Source organism: Rhynchophorus ferrugineus, unplaced genomic scaffold, assembly GCF_030347505.1.
Source record: "Rhynchophorus ferrugineus isolate W39M unplaced genomic scaffold, kcgeb_rfMv2 rfM11, whole genome shotgun sequence".
Lineage (NCBI taxonomy): Eukaryota > Metazoa > Arthropoda > Insecta > Coleoptera > Curculionidae > Rhynchophorus > Rhynchophorus ferrugineus.
Genome location: NW_027472590.1, coordinates 2,787,609 through 2,811,909, shown reverse-complemented (window position 1 = coordinate 2,811,909; position 24,301 = coordinate 2,787,609). Strand labels below are relative to the sequence as shown.

The 24,301-nt window shown below is 31.1% G+C and overlaps 1 protein-coding gene and 1 long non-coding RNA gene across 7 annotated transcripts in view; both read right to left on the bottom strand.

Annotated features, from left to right (window-relative positions):
• Tps1 (Trehalose-6-phosphate synthase 1) overlaps positions 1 to 24,301 on the bottom strand; it is a 46,834-nt gene that overhangs the window by 11,201 nt on the left and 11,332 nt on the right. Inside the window, exon 1 of one of the 6 annotated variants that reach the window (XM_076418049.1) lies at positions 23,138 to 23,294. The exons of 3 other annotated variants lie outside the window; for them this stretch is intronic. In XM_076418049.1, coding sequence (XP_076274164.1) covers positions 23,138 to 23,219 — 82 coding nt within the window. In that variant the 5' untranslated portion in view covers positions 23,220 to 23,294. Of the gene's footprint in view, positions 1 to 6,594; positions 6,882 to 9,259; positions 9,516 to 23,137; positions 23,295 to 24,301 lie in introns of those variants that run through there. 2 more of the 6 variants (XM_076418052.1, XM_076418051.1) reach the window with 2 other exon arrangements.
• LOC143205056 (uncharacterized) lies at positions 22 to 566 on the bottom strand. Its single transcript, XR_013007731.1, has 3 exons — positions 477 to 566; positions 204 to 237; positions 22 to 152 (listed from the first exon to the last, which is right to left on the bottom strand). It is a non-coding gene; the product is annotated as an uncharacterized LOC143205056 (long non-coding RNA).

Here is a 24,301-nt window from a genome sequence, read left to right as displayed (position 1 = left end):
CATAGAAGAGTTGTGTACAATATTTCTACGAGGTCTTAAATGCAACAGTGAGTGCTTGAAAAGCAAACCCAACGGCTGAATGACTTCCGATTTTCCATCACATCAACTCAGCAATAACATTATACACAAATATTTGAGTTTCCCTCGATTTCCTCGATTCCTCTTCCCCCCATCATATCCTAACTTGGTTCCAATGGTACCACCTCGGAAGTGCACTCAAACTAAGTAGAAATTTTACTAAATCGAAAATATATGGATCCTAGCAACTGATTCACCAGCAATTTCACAATATATTTTCGTTTTAACGAGAGATTTTTGTTAATCCGAATATGCAAAAAAATGTGATGTTTCTGTAAATTCTCGACGTTCATCTCTTTTAATCTATAACAAATAAAAAACAGGTGGCCTTACCATCAAATTTTGTATCATATTTTATCTAGATTCTGCTATTTTAATCACTGTATATTCTTTGAAGCTAGAGTTATAGAAAACAATTTTAAAATGATAAAAAAACTCCATTTTTTTCTGAAGATTGACAGCAGGATGAGGATCATCCCGTCGCGTTATCCGCTAAGCTAGCAAGCAGGCTATAATTTTTTGATCAATTTTGATGTTTAGTTAGTAGTTTTTGAGACATCTATAAAAATAAAATTTAAAGATTTTTTTAGACTTCCAAACTTCTTACCAAAGAGACTCTTACTAAAAATGCAGACTTATATATTTTAATATTTTTGTCAATATATTTTTTTGTTTGACCAGAGCTGTTTGAAAAACACCATGAAAATGGTTACAGATCTTTTTTCTATGAACTGAAATGAAGAAACTTATGTAGAAAATACAAAAAAAAATCTGCACATAAAATTTAGTAGTCCAATAAATCCCAAGTTGGCCATGAACTCCGAATATGTCAAAACAAAAAAAAAACAATAATTACATTGCGTTATCTTAACACTAATCCGCTATTATTGTTATTACCCAGACAGTAAAGGTGTTTAAGACTTGATTAGGTAGATTTACGAGTTAATCGAGCAAAAACGTTCATATACATTATAATTTTTAATAAACATAAACCGGTAACAATCTCCTCTTATGACCTTAAAGCATATTTATCAACCGCAAAATATTCCAACCAAAAAAATTCCATTTTTATCAAAAACGCAATATAGGTTTGGTACGTTTCACGTGGCCTAATATTTATTTACTAACTAAATGTTTATTTGATAACTGAGACAGAAGATTATTCATTGATAATCGACTATTTTTGTTAAGGAAAATTCCATTCTTGTCGCACAATTGTTATTGCACTGAGATGTGGCGGAAAAATTGTTTCCAAACTTATAGTGAGTTCGAAATGAAAATAGAAATGAGATTATGATGACAATGTCAGTTTCGGCAATCACTTCTTCATTCGACGCAAATGTCTCCCCAGCGAGCATTCTTTTGAGATCTGAGAACAGGAAATAGTCGCTGGGGGTCAGATCTGGAGAATACGGTGGACGAGGAAGCCATTCGAAGCCCAATTCATGGATTTTTGCCATCGTTTTCACAGACTTGTAACACGATGCATTGTCTTGGTGAAGTAACACTTTCCTTTTCTCCAGATGCGGCCGTTTTCCTGCGTTTCCCACGATTTGGAGCGGGGATTTGGGACTGTCTATTGGACTCCAGAGTAAAATGATGGAGCCATGTTTCATCCATTGTCACATATCGAGGCAAGAGCTCTATTACGCTTGATCATCTTCAAGCACTGCTCTGAATTATCAACTCGTCGTTGTTTTTGGCCAGAAGTGAGCTCGCGCGGCACCCACTTTCCACAGAGCTTTCTCATACCCAAATATTCGTGAATCATATGATGTACACGTTCAGTTCATTTCTTTAAAATGTCTGCTATTTCATTCAATTTCAATTTACGCTCATTCAAAATAATTTTGTGTATTTTTTTGATGTTTTAGTCGGTAACAACCTCTTTTGGGCGTGCACTGCGTTCACCGTCTTCGGTGCTCATTTCACCACGTCTAAACTTAGCATACCAATACTTGATGGTTGATTTTCCTGTGGCAGTGTCCGGAAGCTCGGCATCAAGCCAAGTTTTTGCTTCAACTGTATTTTTTCCCTTCAAAAAGCAATATTTTATCAACACGCGAAATTCTTTTTTATCCATTTTTTCACAATAACAAAAGTTGCTCACTCAAAATACTATAATTCACAAACTAATCATTGGACAGCTTTCAAATTTATACACGCATCTCTTGAGGGCCATCTATGTTTCAGGCCGGGGGCTTTTCAATTGACTTGTTAGCTTATGACTAAAATATCACGAAATTTTAATAACTTTCTTTTGAAGTGTTAGGCCATATATTATATTAAAGGTCATGTTATGTATGAAAAAGTGTATGTTTCTTGATTTATTAAAGATATTTAATGTTTTACTGGCTGGATTTTAATCATTCGAGACCTGGTTGACATCCAGGTCGGCCGAGGATATTAATTAACGAAAAACCTTGACCTACATTGTTGTCAGATGTTCCTCCTGTCGCTTCCTCTCGACCGTACCGGCGAAACATCGTCGTTATTGCATACAAATCGACACGAAAACAGTAAAAACGATAAGATGGATCACGCCGGTTTCCAATGATGTCGTTCGCGAAACATTTCTTTTCGTGACGTCAAATCCACGACCCGTCGTCGTTTTTTGTTGCCCTCTGGACGGCCGATAAGAGCCGGCCAATGCTGTCGGAACGTGAATTTAATTAACAAGAAAACATTTTTTATGTGGTCTCTCTCATGTTTTGTTTTCGTCTTTCGCTATCAGTGGTGTTTCTTCGTGCGTCATCGGTTCCTGGGACATTCGGAGCTATCTCCATCGTATCAACGGCAGGTCGGGGATTACGACCTTTTCCTTACTATAAAACATCGCGGTCGCCTTTGCAGTAGTCGTTGTTGATGACATTTAGAACAAGCTGCAAACCCTGTTGAATTCGGTCCAGATTTTGTCGGTTTATTCATCATTTTCCATCAACAGAAGACAGCCAGGCTTACCAGCTTCATTTCAAGGATTTTGTGAGGGTGGTGACGAAGCTGCAACGTCCCACATTGAGAAAAAGATTCATTAAAGATAACTCTATAGATTTCTAATTAGATCTGTTCATCTATACGAAACCCAAGCATGATTAAAATATTTTAAAGCTCTTCTGAACACAACCTGGTGTACCAAGAACCCCTAATCCCATATTGAAGATGATATATTCCTTATGGAAGCATCCAAGGACATTAAATACATAGTTCTCAGTAAATTAACTGGTATTGTTGGATCGACTCATCAAACCTTTTCCTACAACCGATGGAGGTTCCCCTCAAGACTAGTAGCCTCCCTTAACTCTATCTATTAACTGGAGTTATTTAAACGAAAATGACAGCAAAAATATTGAAAATGACAAAAAATCGTAAATTTTCACGACTATATACATGGAAAAAGTGCCAAAAAGTTTTATCGCTAGGATATAAATATAACTATGAAAATACATGTATTTTGGGTCGAAATAAACGAAAATCCATGTTAAATTGTTCTAGAATTTATGGTTTTTAAGATATTTGACATAAATAGAAATCAACTCAATTTTTTAAAATACAATTTTGACTCTATAATTTAAAATCTGAATATTGTATAAAATTTATTATACTACCATTCGATTCAGCGTAAAATTTTATACAATCCCTGAAATTTTTATTAACCTGCAGTTATTTGAACAAAAATGACAGCAAAAATATTGAAAATGGCAAAAAATCGTAAATTTTCACGACTATATACATGGAAAAAGTGCCAAAAAGTTTTATAGCTAGGATATAAATATAACTATGAAAATACATGTATTTTGGTTCGAAATAAACGAAAATCCATGTTAAATTGCTCTAGAATTTATAGTTTTTAAGATATTTGACATAAATACAAATCAACTCATTTTTTGAAAATACAATTTTGACTCTATAATTTAAAATCTGAATATTGTATAAAATTTATTATACTACCATACGATTCAGCGTAAAATTTTATACAATGCCTGAAATTTTTATTAACCTGCAGTTATTTGAACGAAAATGACAGCAAAAATATTGAAAATGGTAAAAAATCGTACATTTTCACGACTATATACATGGAAAAAGTGCCAAAAAGATTTATCGCTAGGATATAAATATAACTATGAAAATATATGTATTTTGGATCGAAATAAACGAAAATCCATGTTAAATTGCTCCAGAATTTATAGTTTTTAAGATATTTGACATAAATACAAATCAACTCATTTTTTGAAAATACAATTTTGACTCTATATTTTAAAATCTGAATATTGTATAAAATTTATTATACTACCATACGATTCAGCGTAAAATTTTATACAATGCCTGAAATTTTTATTAACCTGCAGTTATTTGAACGAAAATGACAGCAAAAATATTGAAAATGGTAAAAATCGTACATTTTCACGACTATATACATGGAAAAAGTGCCAAAAAGATTTATCGCTAGGATATAAATATAACTATGAAAATATATGTATTTTGGATCGAAATAAACGAAAATCCATGTTAAATTGCCCTAGAATTTATAATTTTTAAGATATGTGACATAAACCCATATCCGATTCAACGTATAATCCTCTATAATCTCTGTAATTTTCATTAACATGTGGTCATTTGAATGGAAAGGGCAGTAAAAAATTTGAAAATAATAACACCACTAAAAAAACAGCATCTGAAGAAAGTACGAAGAACAAAGTATTAATCTTCTAAACGACAAGCTCAGCCCATCATATTAACAAGAACTGTACCTTCCGGCAACCACTAAGTAAAAGATAATCAATGGTTTATGAGTCAAAACGAATCACTGAAATAATATTTTTCATAATCATTTGGTAGAATCTGATCAAAATTCTAACATTCGAGGAAAAAACGTAAGAAAATCTACAATACCAACAATATATTAACACCAACTCTATTTATCTTTGTATTATAATATATTATTTTGTATTTTTCAGAGTTCCATCCTTTATAATCCTCTAACAAATATACAGACACATTCATGTAACAGAAACGTCTAGTAAATGTTTGTAATATTCAGTACTACAAGTCTGGAGTACCTGTAATATCTAAAGTACGATATATTTAGAAAAAATCAATAGAAATACTAATCAGAGTAACTCTGCCAGTTATATCTGGATATATACGTTTTGACCCAATTAATTATCGTTAATCTTTTTTATTATATCTTTGAACAAAACACGTTTTATTGAATAAATAATAAAATACGTTTGAACCTAAGTTTTAATGATATTTTATATTCAGTAACTGACATAGTTTATAGCTCTATTCATTCAAAACATTGTTTGTTTTTTGGCAATAAATAATCTTGTCTAAAAACATTTTTAGTTCATTTTTGTCTTTGGCATCATTATAACATCACAAAAGTTATACCGTTTAAATTACTTTACCATTTATAATTTCTTTTATACAACACATTTTCAGATACTAGCTAAGTATTTACGGTATAACCCTCGTATTTTAACTAAAAATTAATCAATATTCCAAAGCGTTAAAAATAAAACTTAACGAGTTCAAATAAAGCTCTCAAGTACTATATTTGTTTACGATGCTAGCGAATCGATACAAAATATTTTTAATATAAATTTCTAAACGATTGGAAGAAAAATATCAACATACGACATCAAGTATCAGCACACTTTAAACTGTTTCGTTTATTATGTAATAGTACTGTTATTTTATTGATACATTAACAAATATTCTCAGGTGATTTTACCGAAATAACAACGATAATAATAACAAAACATTATATATGTTTTTTTACATATAAGAAAATAAAGTTAAAGAAAGTTAAAGAAAAGAATATAAAGTTATAAAGATAATTAGTAAACTGAATGTATAGCAAGAAAAACTGTATGAAGAATGAAAGCCACCGACAACATAAAATCCAAATCAGATATTCTCGATTCTGATGTTATATATAATTAAGATATAAAGATTGTATTAGTAAACTGAAGGTATAGCAAGAAAAAACTGTATGAAGATTGTTAAAAATCGAATATAGCAAAAACCAGCGCTGTTATAAGTTATTTATTAACAAGAATCCCAATTTCTGCTAATGTTTTCTTAGATCTGTTATCTAATGAAATGTTTTTAATTGAAATTAACAGAAAATATATGATGAACAATTTATAGCTGTCATATGAGTTGGTAAGAGTTACTTTATTTTGATATTTCTGTTCAGTAAGTTAGTTCAGTGTTAATCTGGATACTCAGAGGCAGTAGTAGTGTTAAAATAAGTGTTGAGTTACATAAATTGATAAAATAACAACAAGTAAAACTTCTGGTCTATATAGATATAAACTGAGTCAAAAATTATCAGCAACAAAACAACTTAAAACTGTCCAAACATTGTTGTGTAAAAGATGACATGCTTTGGCTATATTTATCTACATTACATTCAAGAATACGATTTAATGTCGCTAATTCGTCTCCAAATATTGACGCAAAGCCGTTCTACACGTCCATTTCGATTAGTTATGTAATGTATCAACGCACCTGTACAATCCATAACTTCATCTTCGAGAATGCTCCTCAAATGCAAGGACGGAGCCATTTTTGAACGTTCGACGATGATCTAATCACAACAACGAAGTCACAACAACGAGAATCGGTACAATATTTTCAGCGACCGCGTGTAAACCGGTCACAATCGATTTTCTGAACGTCTACGAAAGCAGAAACACCTTGAAGATGTGAGTGTTTGATAGACTGAAACGACGCGGCGACTGGAAACACTTTTATCAGACGGTGGGAGCGGTTTTTCGCCGATTCCCAGACCCATGGCCCGGAAGGTAAGGCGGGGAGATGCGGGCGGCTATTATTAGCGTTCAAAATTAAAAAACGGGTCACTTTCAATGCGTATCGAACGACAATTACGATGATCTACGTACTGGACTCTCGAAATAGCCCCGTGGATATAAATAGCTGGGTATTTGTAAATTCGAACCAAAATATTGCTCCAAAAATAGCATTTACATAACCTCATACTCTATCGTCGACATTATAAATCAAAAAAGTGTCATCAAATCGTCAAAAATAATTACAATTATAACTAACAACTGATTAGTAACACTGACAGCTGATGTAAAATAAAATTTGACAGAATTGACAGTAAATTAATAATAGTTCCAAAAAAGCAGATATAGTATATAGAGAACTAATGGAAATGCCAATTAACAATTGTTTATTAACATAATTTAACATAATTATCACTGATAAAGCAATAAACAATCATTTACACTATAATTCAAAACAAGTTCGAATGAGAGTGACAGTTATAGATAGTTCACAACAACTGACAACTGATCGGTGACACTGACAGCCGAGTTAAAATAGAATTTGACAGAACTAACAGTAAATTAATTATAGTTCCAATAAAGAATATAAAGTATATGGAACACTGATGCAAATACTAATTGACAGTTATATATGAGCATAATTTAACATAATTTTCACTGACAAACAGAAATAAACGAGAACAAACAATCATTTACACTATAATTTCAATTTAGAGAGATAGTTATACATATTTGACATCAGCTGGTAACAGTGAAAATGGTAAAAAAAAGTTCCAAAAAAGAGGTTAATGCAAATAACCAATACAGATATTAATTGACCGTTACATATTAACATAATTTGATATTATTTTGACCAATACAACAACAATAACAGAGATAAATGACAATAAAGAATCATTTACATTATAATTCAAAACAATTTCGAATGAGAGTGACAGTTATAGATAGTTCACAACAACTGACAACTGATCGGTGACACTGACAGCCGAGTTAAAGTAGCATTTGACAGAACTAACAGTAAATTAATGATAGTTCCAATAAAGAATATAAAGTATATGGAAAACTGATGGAAATACTAATTGACAGTTATATATGAGCATAATTTAACATAATTTTCACTGACAAACAGAAATAAACGAGAACAAACAATCATTTACACTATAATTTCAATTTAGAGTGATAGTTATACATATTTGACATCAGCTGATAACAGTGACAGTGGTAAACTAATTATAGTTCCAAAAAAGAGGTTAATGCAAATAACCAATACAAATATTAATTGACAGTTACATATTAACATAATTTGATATTATTTTGACCAATACAACAAAAATCACAGAGATAAGTGACAATAAAGAATCATTTACATTATAATTCAAAACAATTTCGAATAGTAGTGATAGTTATAATTATTTGACCTCAACTGAAAATATTGTTCCAAAAGTAGTCTTTACATAATCTCATGCCCTATCGTCGACAATATAAATCAAAAGAGCCTCATCAAACCATCAAAAATCATCACCATCATCATCATATATGCTTAGGTCATCATCTTAACTACTTGTTGTGAAAGTATCAATCATAAATTACAATTACAATCATAAGGAAGATATCAACAATGTTTTTAATTTTTTTTAAACTAATCATTCTCCAGACATTGATTTGGTTTTAACATTATGCAATATTAAAAACAGATTAACTTTTCCACAACTATATAAACATAATACGTTAAATCGATGGTGTTATCACTTCTCTACCATTCAGTATTATTGAGTTATTCAATATATACAAACACTAATTATGTAACGATTTAAATTCTATTGTCGACATTGATTAGTTTTATAGTTTTATTTGCAGAAAACTGCCGCTGAAGCCTTTTAAATGCTTTTAAAACTTAGCTTACTGTACATCTTGGTGTCGACAATGTGAAAGTGGTTAATTTGGTGTCAATGACAAAGAACGACCAGAAGGACCAAAAAACGTCGAAGAGAATGCATTGCAAGAGTTATTGGACGAGAAATAAAATCTACGCAGATTCGAGATTTTGAATATCTTAAATACAATTACAAGTTATACTGAATATAACAGGATATACGAGGGGAAACTTAAAAGTACTCCCAACTATGGTAAAGTATATAACATCGAAAATAAAGGTTGCATTTGGCGACAGGGGAAATAAAATAACATTTATGTTCATATTTCAAGCTCAAGTTACTTAATCGCACGCCCTATTCGCCAGATTTAGAGCCCTATGATTAATTTCCCCTCCCAGGTTGAGTTTATTTTACTCATCTTCGATATATGCTAGAGACAAATCGAATCTATAGGTCGCAATTCTTCAAGAATATCCAATAAAAACATACCCTCAGTGGCATTAGGGTCTTCCTCCTCCATTATTTTCGTCAGAAATAAGGGAGCCATCTCGCTGACCTCAACAAGCACTAATACTCACGCACAAACCTCGTTACACTAAGACCGATTAGTTTGCACCTATACAGTTATCATACACTAACAATCCTAGCGTGTAAGTACTTGACCCTAGACCTGCGGAATCCCATTTAAAGCGAAACTTAACGGCAATCAGTTAGTTGGACCGGTGATTTAGATACTCTCCCATTTATCCCCGTGGGAGTGGGGATAATTATTTATAATTGCAAACAAAAAAAATATCACACGTTGCTTTGGTGATAGGCGCGCTAATGTTTTTTTTTCGCAATAGAACAATGGAAATATCCGCGCGACGCGATCTTTTCGGTTAGATAACTGTAACAACAAATTAATTGGTGTAAATCATAGCCAACTACATAATTTAACTCGTTTTCTTTTATTTAAATCAATCTAACTTGATTAATCGTCAATATTAGTTTATTGGGGTAGTTCCCTGTAGTAAATTAACTTGAGATAATTGATAAATGGCCATAATTCACAAAGGATCAATGACAATGACAGCCGAGATATTGAAAAAGCATATATCGTAGATATTTATATCAAATCAATATAAGAGAGACAAAAAAACAATGATATAAAAATTAACTGAAATAATTAACAATAAACCAATGACAGTGGTAACGTAAAAAGATCAGATATATACTGAACATTCTTATATAAATAGAAAATGACATTTTATGTCAATTTACAATGACATTTGAAAATATTAAAACAACATTAATATAAACCAAGTCGTTTGAAAGTTAAAAGAAAGACATTTGAATTCAAGCCCTTTGTTCCAATGGATTTTGAATACTTTAATTTGACCTAACTAAGTGACAATAAAATATATAATGGTAAATGGGAATTAAGAAAGAAATTAATATATAAAAATCCGAAATGAAGCTGACGAAATGCAATTAACAATATTAATGATGGAAAATATAACCCAATCTTGAAAGTGATGTAAATATAATTTGATAGATTTGACAATAAATTAATGATAGTACCACAAAGATGATAAAAGGAGAATGACAATAGCAATTAAGAAGAAATATGTAAAAATTAATTTAGTACAATAATTATAACAGAGATAACTGAAAATCAACAATCATATACAGTCAGTAAGTCAAAACAACTTTCAATGACAGTGACAGTTTACACCGCAAATATTTGCATATGGAAAACTAATGGAAATACTGATTGACAGTTGCATATGAACATAATTTAACATAATTTTCACTGACAAAACAATAATAACAGATATAAATGACAACAAAGAATAATTTACATTATAATTCAAAACAGTTTCAAATTACAGTGATAGTTATAAATATTTGACATAAGCTGACAGCCGGTAACAGTGACAGATGACATAAAATAGAATTTAACAAAAGTGGCAGACCAAAGAATCTAAAAAATAATAAAAAATATGAGAAAAACAATGATATAAAAATTAACTGAAATAATTAACAATAAACCATTGACAGTGGTAAGATAAAAAGCGCAGATATATACTGAAGATTCTTATATAAATAGAAACTGACAATTAACCTATGGCAATTTACAATGACATTTGAAAATATTAAAACAACATTAATATAAACCAAGTCGTTTCAAAAGTTAAAAGAAAGACATTAGGATTCAAGCTCTTTGTTCCAATGGATTTTGAATACTTTAATTTGACATAACTGTCAGGTGACAATAAAATATATAACGGTAAATGGGAAATAAGAAAGAAACTAATATATAAAAATCCGAAATAAAGCTGACGAAATGCAATTAACAATATTAATGATGGAAAATATAACCCAATTTTGAAGGTGATATAAATATAATTTGACAGATTTGACAATAAATTAATGATAGTGCTAAGAAAAAGGACATACAATAAAACTTGACAGAATTGACAGTCATTTGATTATACTTACAGAAAAAAAAACAAAATTACTGAAAATATTTATTGATAGTTGCATATGAAAATAATTTGACATAATATTGACTGACACAACAATAATAACAGAAATAAATGAAACTCAACAATCATATATACTAAAATTTAAAATTAATTTCGCATGACAGTTATAAATCAACTGACAACTGATCAGTGACAGTGACTACTGGTATACAAACAAACTAAACAGGATTGACAGTCTTTATAATTTAATGATTGTTCTAAAAAAAGAGAATGATGTAGAAGTAAAGTGACTGTACAGACAGTTGCATATGAAAATAATTTGATTTTATATATAAAATAATAGATAAAATATTTAAAAAATTAAATTATAAAATTCAAAATAGATTTCAAATGACAGTTCTAAATATTTGACATCAACTGATAATTGGTTACTGATATGGTACAGCTAAGAAAATTCTAAAAGATTGATTCCAACGAGATTCGTCACTAACAAGTCCAAAAAAAAGGGGAAGGAACTTTTTCCAACGATGTCGAAAGTCGTCTGATCGATCGCTAGTTAAATCGATTATTGTCGTGCAATAAAAAACGATTAATTCTTATTTAAGCCAACAATTGTGCGGTATGGACGCGGCCAAGGTTAAGGCGTCGGTTAAATCATTCTAGCCGTGCATGATATATTTGCTCAGGTATGTTCGACATCACGCTGCAGAACGATGTAAGTTAGCGGTCACCAATTCGTGACAATCTAGCGGCCCGTGTACGACGACTTTGTTTTGTTTACAATTACGGGATATTTTATGATATAAAACCGGTTTATTATTGCAATAAAGTGATAAAGCGTTTGTTATTAATAAACAACATTATGTATCTTCGAAATAAATAAATTATCGAGTAATTTTAATGTAAAAAGAAACGATAATAACTGTAGTTTGATTTTAATCGAAAACAATTTTATTGTATGTCGTTTGTTGGCATTGTTATGAAGGATAATACAACAGTTTTAATTCATTTGACGTTCTTTATTCGACTGTTCCGGTATTAGCTTCTTTTGTTTTTACAGATTAATTATCAACAACATTAAATGTCACTGGAATTGTGAAATTAATATCATCAGAGAACTATTTTTAACTACGAAGACTATTTTTCCCCAAAGTCAATCACTCCACCAGCCGAAAACCACTTTTATAAAGTGAAAACGCTTAAATGACAGCGACAGTTGAAAAATTGACATAATTGACAACTAACAAAGATAATAGTTTTTTATTGAAGAAATCCTAAAGCTCAGCGACATAAAAATTAATTTGACATTACTCGCAAGACATCGATGCCAGTATATACAAAAAAATTAATACATTTTGGAAATTCGTATAAAAATATGGAATTATATAGGTTATGTTGCTGGAGGTCGTCAATACATAATGTCAAATGTCATTAAGCTGTCACGACCTTCCAAACACAAATAATTTGACATTGACAATAGATTGATGACAATGATAATTAAGAAAATATCTGAATTGACAAATGACAGTTACATATAATACAAATAAGTATTAGAATAAAATAAGTTTGAAATAAAACTGGATTTGTAACAAATGTCATTAAATTCATGAACCAAGAACGTAACGGAATTTTAAATACTAACAATTTGACACCTGTCATTATTGACAATCGATAATAAATTGATGGCAATAATAATTAACAAACTCTTCTGTTGTCGAAGAGATCCCAAAGTGGGATACGTTATCAAGATGTTTAATGTATTGCCTGTCGCTTCAGAATCAGACAATAGTTTCCTTCTCATTTTATTCTTGTTAAAAAGAGACACAATGCTGTCTGATTAGTTCGAACACGTAAACGAACGAGCCTGTCAAAGTCGCCCGGTTGTCAGACGTATACACAATTCTTGAAAGCTATAGTGATAAGAGGTTATAATTCTAACCTATGAACTATTGTGGCTGTATAATTAAGAGTAGTTTTTAGATGTACTATAATGTTAAAATAAATTATATTTGATAACATTTTTGTGCTATAATTTTATTTAGATTAGAATTTTGTTGTATGTTAAAACCAAACCAAACTAAAACTCCGAGTAGATGCGGCAACATTGCGACGTTCTGACTCCACAAATTTAGATGACGTATGTACAAAAAAACTTTGAACAGACCATAGAAACTTCTTATAAAAATACTACATTTTATAGGTTACGTTGTCGATGCTGGCCAATGACAGAAAAAAACGTCAAGTGTCACTGGAACTACGGGATGAATATACCGAAGGAATTATCTATAATAACGAAGGTTTATTGCCTGTTGATCCATTAACAAAAAAAAACAACAATAAAAACATCGTTTATCAGATCGAATTCTCAGAAACGTAAGTACACAAACAGCAAATCGTTTTACGGATGTTTCATGCAAAACCACGCATGTGTTCCCACCGACTCGGTGCGTGATGTTACAAAACATCATACCTGGTTTAACATTTATCATACTTAAAACTTATTATCTGGCGTGAACCCTTTAATGACTAGGAAAAAAACACGAGATAAAAAATTAGACTCATAATTATCAATGAGTATTCCCCTATTAACTTAAGACATTGACTTTGACGAGCAAGATCTGATGGTATGACAGCTGCAGAATAACAATGATGTCATTGAACATCGACCTTATGACATCAATGACAATATCAGTAGTAATGACAGTGACAACGACACATTAAACTATTAAAACAGATACTTCACCTGTTAGTAATTATTTAAATATAACTGACAGTCAAATAATTTTGGCATAGATGACAAATGATATATGATAATCATAAAAAGTATCTTAATAATATTTTTGCAATATTATGCATTGCTATTATGCGTCATAACTCAACTGACAGATAACTAACACCAACATAAATGACATCTGACACCTGACAATGAAAATCGAACCCTTAAAAAATTACATTTGCTCCTCTTTGAATGTAGATATATTGGTAATGAATATCATAATTATCGAGTAATTTTATTAAAAAAAAAACGATAATAATTGTTTGATTTTAATCGAAAACAATTTTATTGTATGTCGTGTGTCAGCGTCGTTTTAAAGGATAATACAACAGATTTAATTCACTTAACGTTCTTTATTTGAAAGTTCTGTTAAATATCACTGGTATTATGAAATGGATATCATCAGAGAACAGTTTTTAACGACCACGACTAGTTTTTCTCAAATTTAGTCACTTGAAATCCACTTTTATAAAGTGAAAACTCTTAAATGACAGTGACATTTTAAAAATTTACATAATTGACAACTAACAAAAGTAATACTCTTTACTGAAGAAATCGTAAAGCTCAGCGACATAAAAATGAATTTGGCATAACTGACAACACATCAATGACAGTAACAAGGAAGATAAAAAGAAAAAATACGGAATTATATAAGTTATTTTACTAGAGGTTGTCAATACATGATGTCAAATGTCATTAAACTATCAAATGGTTTAATTAAACTGCCGTTGAATAAAGATGTCATTAAATACCAATGTTATGATATAAATTAAAATATCTATAATAACGACAGGGACAACAACATATTTAAACTATTAAAAATGACACATGACCTGTTATTTGAACTGTTAAAATTGTTATTTGTAATTATTTGAACCTAACTGACAGTTAAATGACATTGACATAGATGACAATCGATACACAATAGTCATAAAAAGCATCTTAACATTTTTGCAATATTATGCATTGCTATTATACGCCATAACGGATCCGACACATAAATGATACATCTTAAAAATGGCATATACATCGGTAATGGACCAATAATAACCCATTTGACAGGCAAATGACAGTTGAGACATTAATATAAAACATCATATACTGGCAGATGAAATCTGAGACATGACAAGTTATAATATTTTTATTAATGCTTCAAACCAATGAGTGATACATTTAATTGGTCAAAATAAATCAACTGATGTTATTAAAAATTATTATTAATTGACGCCAAATCGACATCATAACAAAAGTGTACGTACTATACCCACAAAATAAATTACAATATAAATAACATCCAAGATCAATTGACAAACAATCAAAGACGATCTATCTCCAAATATTTATACAGTAAAACATTTATCGACCTTATTATATCGTTCAAACATCATAGTGTGTCATGATAATGTATTATGTCAAAGCACACTATGATAGCGTAAATACATTCAAACAGTTTGATTTTATTACTAAAAACTATACTTAAATTGTATTAAAAATCAAGAACGCCAAGTATTAATTAACGTAGTTGTTTAATTTTATAGAAGAATCTATTTTAGGACTATTATTATCACGATATCTCACAAAGTAAATTGAATTAGTGTGTGTAAAGATGAATTATCGTTTATATTTTGTTAAGGATCTGCTGGTTTGTTGTTCTTGATAGGAAAACAAAATAGAATATTTCCCAGAAAAGCGAAATTATACGGAGAATCAAGCACGTCATGTCTGGACTTATCCGAAATCTTAAATATATCCAATGTCAAAGTGCACAATTACAATCACACGGTGGGCACGTGGCACGAAAATGCCAACGGTATGATCTAGCGACGGATTCTCGGTAAAAATAACGCAGTTCGGGCGCGAATTTCCATCCCACGCGAAAAGCGATTCGCGCTTTTCGTAAAGAACCGGATTGAACGGGTTTCGATCGATGCGGAAAAGCCGCATCGGGAAACAGTGGACGGTCATTTGTTATCGTTTAAAAAAAAACGTCTGACATCAATATTGTGGCGCCCTAGGAAAGTTGCGCCACAGTTTGTAAAAATAACTCCTGAATTACGCGTATTTTTTCGTGATTTTTTCAAAAAAATTATTGTTTATGGCTATAAAACCATGACACTGACATTCACAACTACTGACAGTTTATATGTCAAGTTCTGGTAGGCAACTCCCATTACTGGTACTTTATTGATATTGGCAACTGACACACAACTATAACAACAGCTTGTAGTTCAAATAACTCACTATTACAACAATGACAATTGACAAATTTCAGTATGCTGGAATAATAATGAAGTAATGGCATTTAATAAATTTTAGGTTAAACAATACAATCATTCAACATTTAAGATGACATTTTGTAAACCTTTAGGTTAGGTCTAACGTTTCAGATATTGTTATAAGAACGGTTTCATTACTTTATTTTAACAGTTTACAAATCGCAACTAATTTATATGTTTAATAATAGTGGTGACAACTGACATCTAAATGACATTGACAGTTTAGGGAATAGATAATCACAATTGACATTTAAATAAGTTTTGAGCTAATTAACATCAAAGTTTACTGTAACACAAACATAGTGACAATCAACAGTGACAGTTCGAGAAAGTCAAACCTGACGTTTGATTGAAGTTGACAGTTTAGAAACAACAAGTAACTTTTATGCTAAACCGATCAACATTCCCCTAATGTACAAAACATTCTAGTAAAAACATACATTAGACAAATAAGTCTTTTAAATAAGATGCAAGTTAAATCTATATATATGTTGTTCGAATCGTTGTTCGTTGGTCTCGCTAAAACTGGAGAAAGGCTGGAACGATTTGGATAATTTTGGTCTTGAATTATTTGTGGAAGTCCTATGTGCTCTTTTTTTTGTTGATTTTTTGTGATAGTGACACTTTATTGCTAACGCCAGAACTTTTCTCACTTTGATTAATTACAATTTACGATGCCAATGAGAAGACGACCTGACTTAGGTCGTCGCAGTCAATCAAATGTGCGAAGAGCTAGCTCACGTGCTAACCGCACTGATGACCAGAGAGAGACAGATCAAGAAAATAGTCGTATTACAAAGTCAGAATTGCGTTCTTTAGAGAGTGACAATGAAGCAGATGGGCTTAGAATGCAACGAGTTCGTGCATATCAAACACAACAATAGCGAGCACGACATAATGAAATTGAACGATTCCGCAGACATAGTGTTCCTGTGATCCTGGAACGAGCTGCATTCCACTACGATGCGGCAATAGACGACAAATCGGTAACAATTGGGGAAATGACAATAATTTGTAAATATTGCAAGGCGTTAAAATACAGTGGTGAATCTACTGGATAATGTTGTGCTAGAGACAAAGTAAAATTGCCACAATTGGTCCCACCACCAGATCCTTTACGCTCTTTAATTTCTGTCATTGGAAATGATTCTAAGCACTTCTTGGCCAACATTCCGAAATATAACAGCTGTTTCCAGATGACATCATTTGGCGCTACATATATTATACAGGACAATTTCATGCCCACTTTCCCACAGTTGACCCAAAATTGCATGCGGTAGTTACCAAACACATGATACATGAACCTTGCGGAGTTTTCAACTACAATTCACCCTGTATGGTTGACGGCAAGTGTTCCAAGCGATACCCAAGAGACCTGATTGCTGAAACCATAACGGGAAATGATGGATACCCGTTGTATCATCGACGATCAGTTGCGGACAATGTGCGATCGGTAGTTGTAAAGGTAAGACGACAAAATGTTGATGTAGACAATCATTGGATCGTGCCATACTCGCCAATATTATCCAAAGCTTTTGAGACTCACATCAATGTGGAATAATGTAACTGTGTGAAGTCGATAAAGTACATATGTAAATATGTACAAAGGTAGCGATATGGCCGTCTTCAGTACAGTCCGTAGTACAGTACAGTACAGTCACAGTGCCAAATGTGTCGCTATGTAAGTAGCAACGAAGCAATTTCACGCATTTCGAGTTATATAAATCAATAGCTCTCATCATCTGACATCCGACAGCATTGACAGCTTAGAAAGTGAAATAACCACAACTGACATTATACTCAGTCACAAAATAATGACAATTAATATTAGGTTAAAACAATCAACATCAATTTCAAACAAAATTAACATCAAAGATAATCACGCCCGTCTGACAATGACAATAATCGAATGCCTGTTAGGTTGCTAAATAAGTTAATATCGAAATATTTTTTGCGATAGCGGCAAAAAAATCTAATAAAACATGTAGTAATTTTTTATGGACAAGATAACAAAGCTAGACCTTCATTCCAAACGCGTTTAATAACAACACACGTAAAGTTCGTGACTGGATAGTGACTCAAACATTACCAGCGGCCGTTTCCCATTAAACTGATAGTGATGGTATACCGTATAGACGGATATGCGAATTATCTAGAGTGCAAAAATTTTAATTATTCAGTTTTATTACACAATACTCGAAACGCCTTTAAAAAATGATATCCATACCGCTACTAGCTGATATTGCAAAAAAAATAATTATTCACATTTTAAGTGGCTGACATTAATTTTCTATGTCGTAAAATATCGATAGAGGATTATGTAAAATTTCGAGTAATTTTCGAAAAAAAAACACTACCAATAACTAATTAAAATTACTTTAAATCAGAATATCGTTACATTGTCAAATAATAATAGGTAAATTCTAACCAAAACTGCAATATACACAAAAAGTTACAACTGATTGTCAGCTGCCATTATATCGCCAATATATCGACTTACTCTTAAATATTTCAAACAATACCCTAGAAATGAGAACAGAACATGACAACTGACATTGACAATTGATTAATAAAAATAATGAAAGTTGACCTTTAAAAACTACTAGATCAAAAGACCGTATGCTAACTAACAATGACAGTCTAGAAGTGATAGTAAAATAATCGATTTAAATAGTTCAAAAGTTCCTTTTGACAAAAAAATAACAATGAATTATTGACAATTGCCACTGATTGAATATGATAATTTCAACAATTTGGAGATATGATCTTAACCAAAACATTTACACGTATTAAAAGAAAGAACAGATGTCAACTGTTAATTTAAATTAATAATAACAATTTTAGGTTAGGTTTAAACATACTTCAATTAACTCATTATACAAACAATTCTAATAACAATCAATATTGATATAAAAATAAGTTATTTAAATAACATAACATACACCGCGTTAAATAAATCAAGATTTCTGTAATTTGTCAACTATCAACTCACAGTGACTGACAGTTGACGTTCATGAACTACTAGATCGAAAAAACAAAGAAAATATAATGAATATATCACTGACAGATTGGGAATGTCGTGTTAATGTGCGACGTTTAAAAAAAGCGATTTAAATAGTTCAAAAATTCATTATGGTAAAAAAATTACAACTAATTACAGTGTGTGGCACAATTTTTCTAACATAAATAAAATAACGTGTGTTGTATTCCTTATTCCATTATTAAAAACTGTCTGTTGATATGGTTGACTAACACGTCACATTCCCTAGTAACAGTGTGAATACTATTTACACTTAAAAGGTGTATAACTCCACAATGACAGTCGATATCCTTCCATATCTATTACATATTCAGTGATTCTTCCATCCTTACATATAAAACTTGGTTTAATTCAAAATGTTGTGAAGGTCATGGATAAAAATAGTAAAGGATTTCTATATTTAAATACTCTTTTAACATCACGTTAGACAAAAAGCAAAACACATTAGAACCAAAATAGAACAACTATAGTGTTTAGTCGGAAGATACTCTCAACTTGATCTAAAATCAAAGAGGTTGATCTATAAGACAATTATAAAGCCAATCTGGACCTATGGGGTGCAAATATAGGGTTGCACTGAAAAATCAAATCAACTAGTTATACAACGCTGACAAAACAAGGTTCTTCGATTGATTACCACTGCCTATCCCTACGTAACCAACGAAGAACTGCACGATGACCTGGAAATCAAATGGATTTGCGAAGTTATCCAAAATTTCGCCTTGAAACACGAAAGAAGATTACTAAATCATACTAACGTGGAAGCAATACAATTGCTGGACAGCGCGCAGTGTTTTTAAAAATATATTTTTTGCATACGCATTTCGATTTTCCCCGCTAACTTGGAATGGTGAGCGACGAACAAGGTGAAGGCTTCCACCAGGATATAAAACAGATAGAAGAGCGTTCTCAAGAAAGAGGAAAGGCTAAAATGTTAGCAGATTACTGCTAGTTTGTAATGAAAGATATACTTACTGTACACAAGAGGAAAAGTTAATTATTTTGACATTTTCTATCAGAATATATAGCTCATATTTTCAATTGTCCATTTAAACCTGAGCTATTTTGATTTATTGTTTATTTGCAAATATATATATTACTAATTTTTATAAAATTAATAACATAAATAAATCAATATGATTTAAAATTTTCATACTGTCTTTATTTATTTATAGGACTTTAATTTATCATAACTTTAAAATGGTACGTGCTACAAAAAATCCGTTTAAGTTTTTGTGTCCAGCTGCTACAATTCGTCTATACGGAAGTTATACGAAAAAGTCTGAAAACGGCCAAAATCGCGATTTTTCCTGAGTATATATATGGAAAAATTGCAGAAATTATTTGTATCTCAGAATGAACTGAAAATGTCACACTATATCAATTTTAGGGCGTTAAAAACCATATAATCATCAGTTTTGACTTCTAACCAAGTGTTTTCGAGAAATCGACAAAAACAGAGTTTAAAGAATTTTTCACCAAAATCACAAAATATGAATAACTTTAAAACTATGTTATTTATCACTAAAAGGGTTTCACCACATTATTTGTCATCAAATTTTGTACAAGGAGTGCTATTTGCAGCCATAAATATTTCTTTAAACACAAGTTATACGAAAAAGTCTGAAAACTGCCAAAAATCGCGATTTTTCCTGAGTATATATATGGAAAAATTGCAGAAATTATTTGTATCTCAGAATGAACTGAAAATGTCACACTATATCAATTTTAGGGCGTTAAAAACCATATAATCATCAGTTTTGACTTCTAACCAAGTGTTTTCGAGAAATCGACAAAAATAGAGTTTAAAGAATTTTTCACCAAAAACACAAAATACGAATAACTTTGAAACTATGTTACTTATCACTAAAACGGTTTCACCACATTACTTGTTATCAAATTTTGTATAAGGAGTGCAATTTGCAGCCATAAATATATCTTTAAAGGGAAGTTATACGAAAAAGTCTGAAAACGGCCAAAATCCCGATTTTTCCTGAGTATATATATGGAAAAATTGCAGAAAATATTTGTATCTCAGAATGAACTGAAAATGTCACACTATATCAATTTTAGGCCGTTAAAATCCATATAATCATCAGTTTTGACTTCTAACCAAGTGTTTTCGAGAAATCGACAAAAATAGAGTTTAAAGAATTTTTCACCAAAAACACAAAATACGAATAACTTTGAAACTATGTTACTTATCACTAAAACGGTTTCACCACATTACTTGTTATCAAATTTTGTATAAGGAGTGCAATTTGCAGCCATAAATATATCTTTAAAAGGAAGTTATACGAAAAAGTCTGAAAACGGCCAAAATCGCGATTTTTCCTGAGTATATATATGGAAAAATTGCAAAAAATATTTGTATCTCAGAATGAACTGAAAATGTCACACTATATCAATTTTAGGGCGTTAAAAACCATATAATTATCAGTTTTGACTTCTAACCAAGTGTTTTCGAGAAATCGACAAAAACAGAGTTTAAAGAATTTTTCACCAAAATCACAAAATACGAATAACTTTAAAACTATGTTACTTATCACTAAAACGGTTTCACCACATTACTTGTTATCAAATTTTGTATAAGGAGTGCAATTTGCAGCCATAAATATATCTTTAAAAGGAAGTTATACGAAAAAGTCTGAAAACGGCCAAAATCGCGATTTTTCCTGAGTATATATATGGAAAAATTGCAAAAAATATTTGTATCTCAGAATGAACTGAAAATGTCACACTATATCAATTTTAGGGCGTTAAAAACCATATAATTATCAGTTTTGACTTCTAACCAAGTGTTTTCGAGAAATCGACAAAAACAGAGTTTAAAGAATTTTTCACCAAAATCACAAAATACGAATAACTTTAAAACTATGTTACTTATCACTAAAACGGTTTCACCACATTACTTGTTATCAAATTTTGTATAAGGGGTGCAATTTGCAGCCATAAATATATCTTTAAAGGGAAGTTATACGAAAAAGTCTGAAAACGGCCAAAAATCGCGATTTTTCCTGAGTATATATATGGAAAAATTGCAGAAAATATTTGTATCTCAGAATGAACTGAAAATGCCACACTATATCAATTTTAGGGCGTTAAAAACCATATAATCATCAGTTTTGACTTCTAACCAAGTGTTTTCTAGAAATCGACAAAAACAGAGTTTAGAGAATTTTTCACCAAAATCACAAAATACAAATAACTTTAAAACTATGTTACTTATCACTAAAACGGTTTCACCACATTATTTGTCACCAAATTTTGTATAAGGAGTGCAATTTGCAGCCATAAATATATCTTTAAAGGGAAGTTATACGAAGAAGTCTGAAAACGGCCAAAATCGCGATTTTTCCTGAGTATATATATGGAAAAATTGCAGAAAATATTTGTATCTCAGAATGAACTGAAAATGTCACACTATATCAATTTTAGGGCGTTAAAAACCATATAATCATCAGTTTTGACTTCTAACCAAGTGTTTTCGAGAAATCGACAAAAACAGAGTTTAGAGAATTTTTCACCAAAATCACAACAGACGTCAACTGTCATTTTAAGTTAAAAAAAATTGTAAATTGACGTACGACAATACGATAGAGAAACATAGTTTGGCTAAAATATATCAAATTTAATGTGTACAAGATGCTACGTCAACACATGACAGATGACATTTAACAGGTAACTGTGTGATTTTTATCATGAAAAATCAGTTGCACGAATGTTGTGTCTTTGAAGTAGTTTCCTATAATGAGTTCCAAGAAGCACTGAAACTGATCGTCATTTTTCTACACGTCTACTTACCTTTGATTGATAATTTCGAAAGGTTAATGCCAAGAATATTCGGAATTACCTCCGGAATGCTGCTAACCTCACTAACTGGCATTTCGACGACCGAGAAAAAACACTAGCTACGGACCGGATACTATCCCGAAACAATTGAACGAATCGACCCCACAAAGGTAGAAATAGGACCCACTATCAAGTGACTAGTGACGTCTTATCACGCTACGCTGCCACTTTTATGTCTTAGATACCAGCGGCTGCTATAAATCAATCTGAAAAGACAACAGATAAAACAATCGATCTGTTTATGGGAACTCAAAGCATCTAAATTATGTCATTTGTTTTTGGGATCAGTACGAGCGAGATTATCGTAGCAAATAATATTCTCTGGGCGTAAACTGTTGATTTAAGTGATAGCACGTTAATTGATACGAAGGGAAGATTCATTTCATATTTTTTACGTTGATTTAATATGGCTAACTTGATAAAAATGAAGAAAATGTTTCGGATTATAAACAGTGATAAATAAAACATTGAATAGACAGGCACCAGTCGTTCCACATCAAACATTACATATTTATGTCAGCATCTGTTTGATTGCAGTTTCTCAAAAGCACGAAAAGCCGAAATCATTTTCATATACTCATAAAATATTTTTACCACAAAAATTGAAGTCGATACGAGCAACAAATGAGATTTGTTTTGTTCGTAATTTAATTTTGTGTCTATGACTCAAAATTATATTATTATTTTCGTATTGTTTTTGCTCGGCACCGACTTGAACCTGATCAGTTAGTAGTTGTTAAAATAATAGTGTAAATAGATAAATAGGTTTAGGTAGGTATTAAGCTAAAATGTGTGTATATAGTAGAATATAAAATACGCGTAGTATATAGGTTAAATAAAGTTTTTGTTTATTTTTATCTACTTATTACAACGATTATTAGATACATATTTTATATTAAAACGTTTTTTTTTTGTGTTAAAAGTCTAAGTTTAATTATTTTTCGATTGTTTTGTCAAAACTATTTTTGAGCTAATTAACATCAAAGTTTACTGTGACACAAACATAGTGACAATCAACACAGACAGTTCGAGAAAGACAAACCTGACATTTGATTGACGTCGACAGTTTAGAAACGACAACAAGTAACTTTTATGCTAAACCGATCAACATTCCCT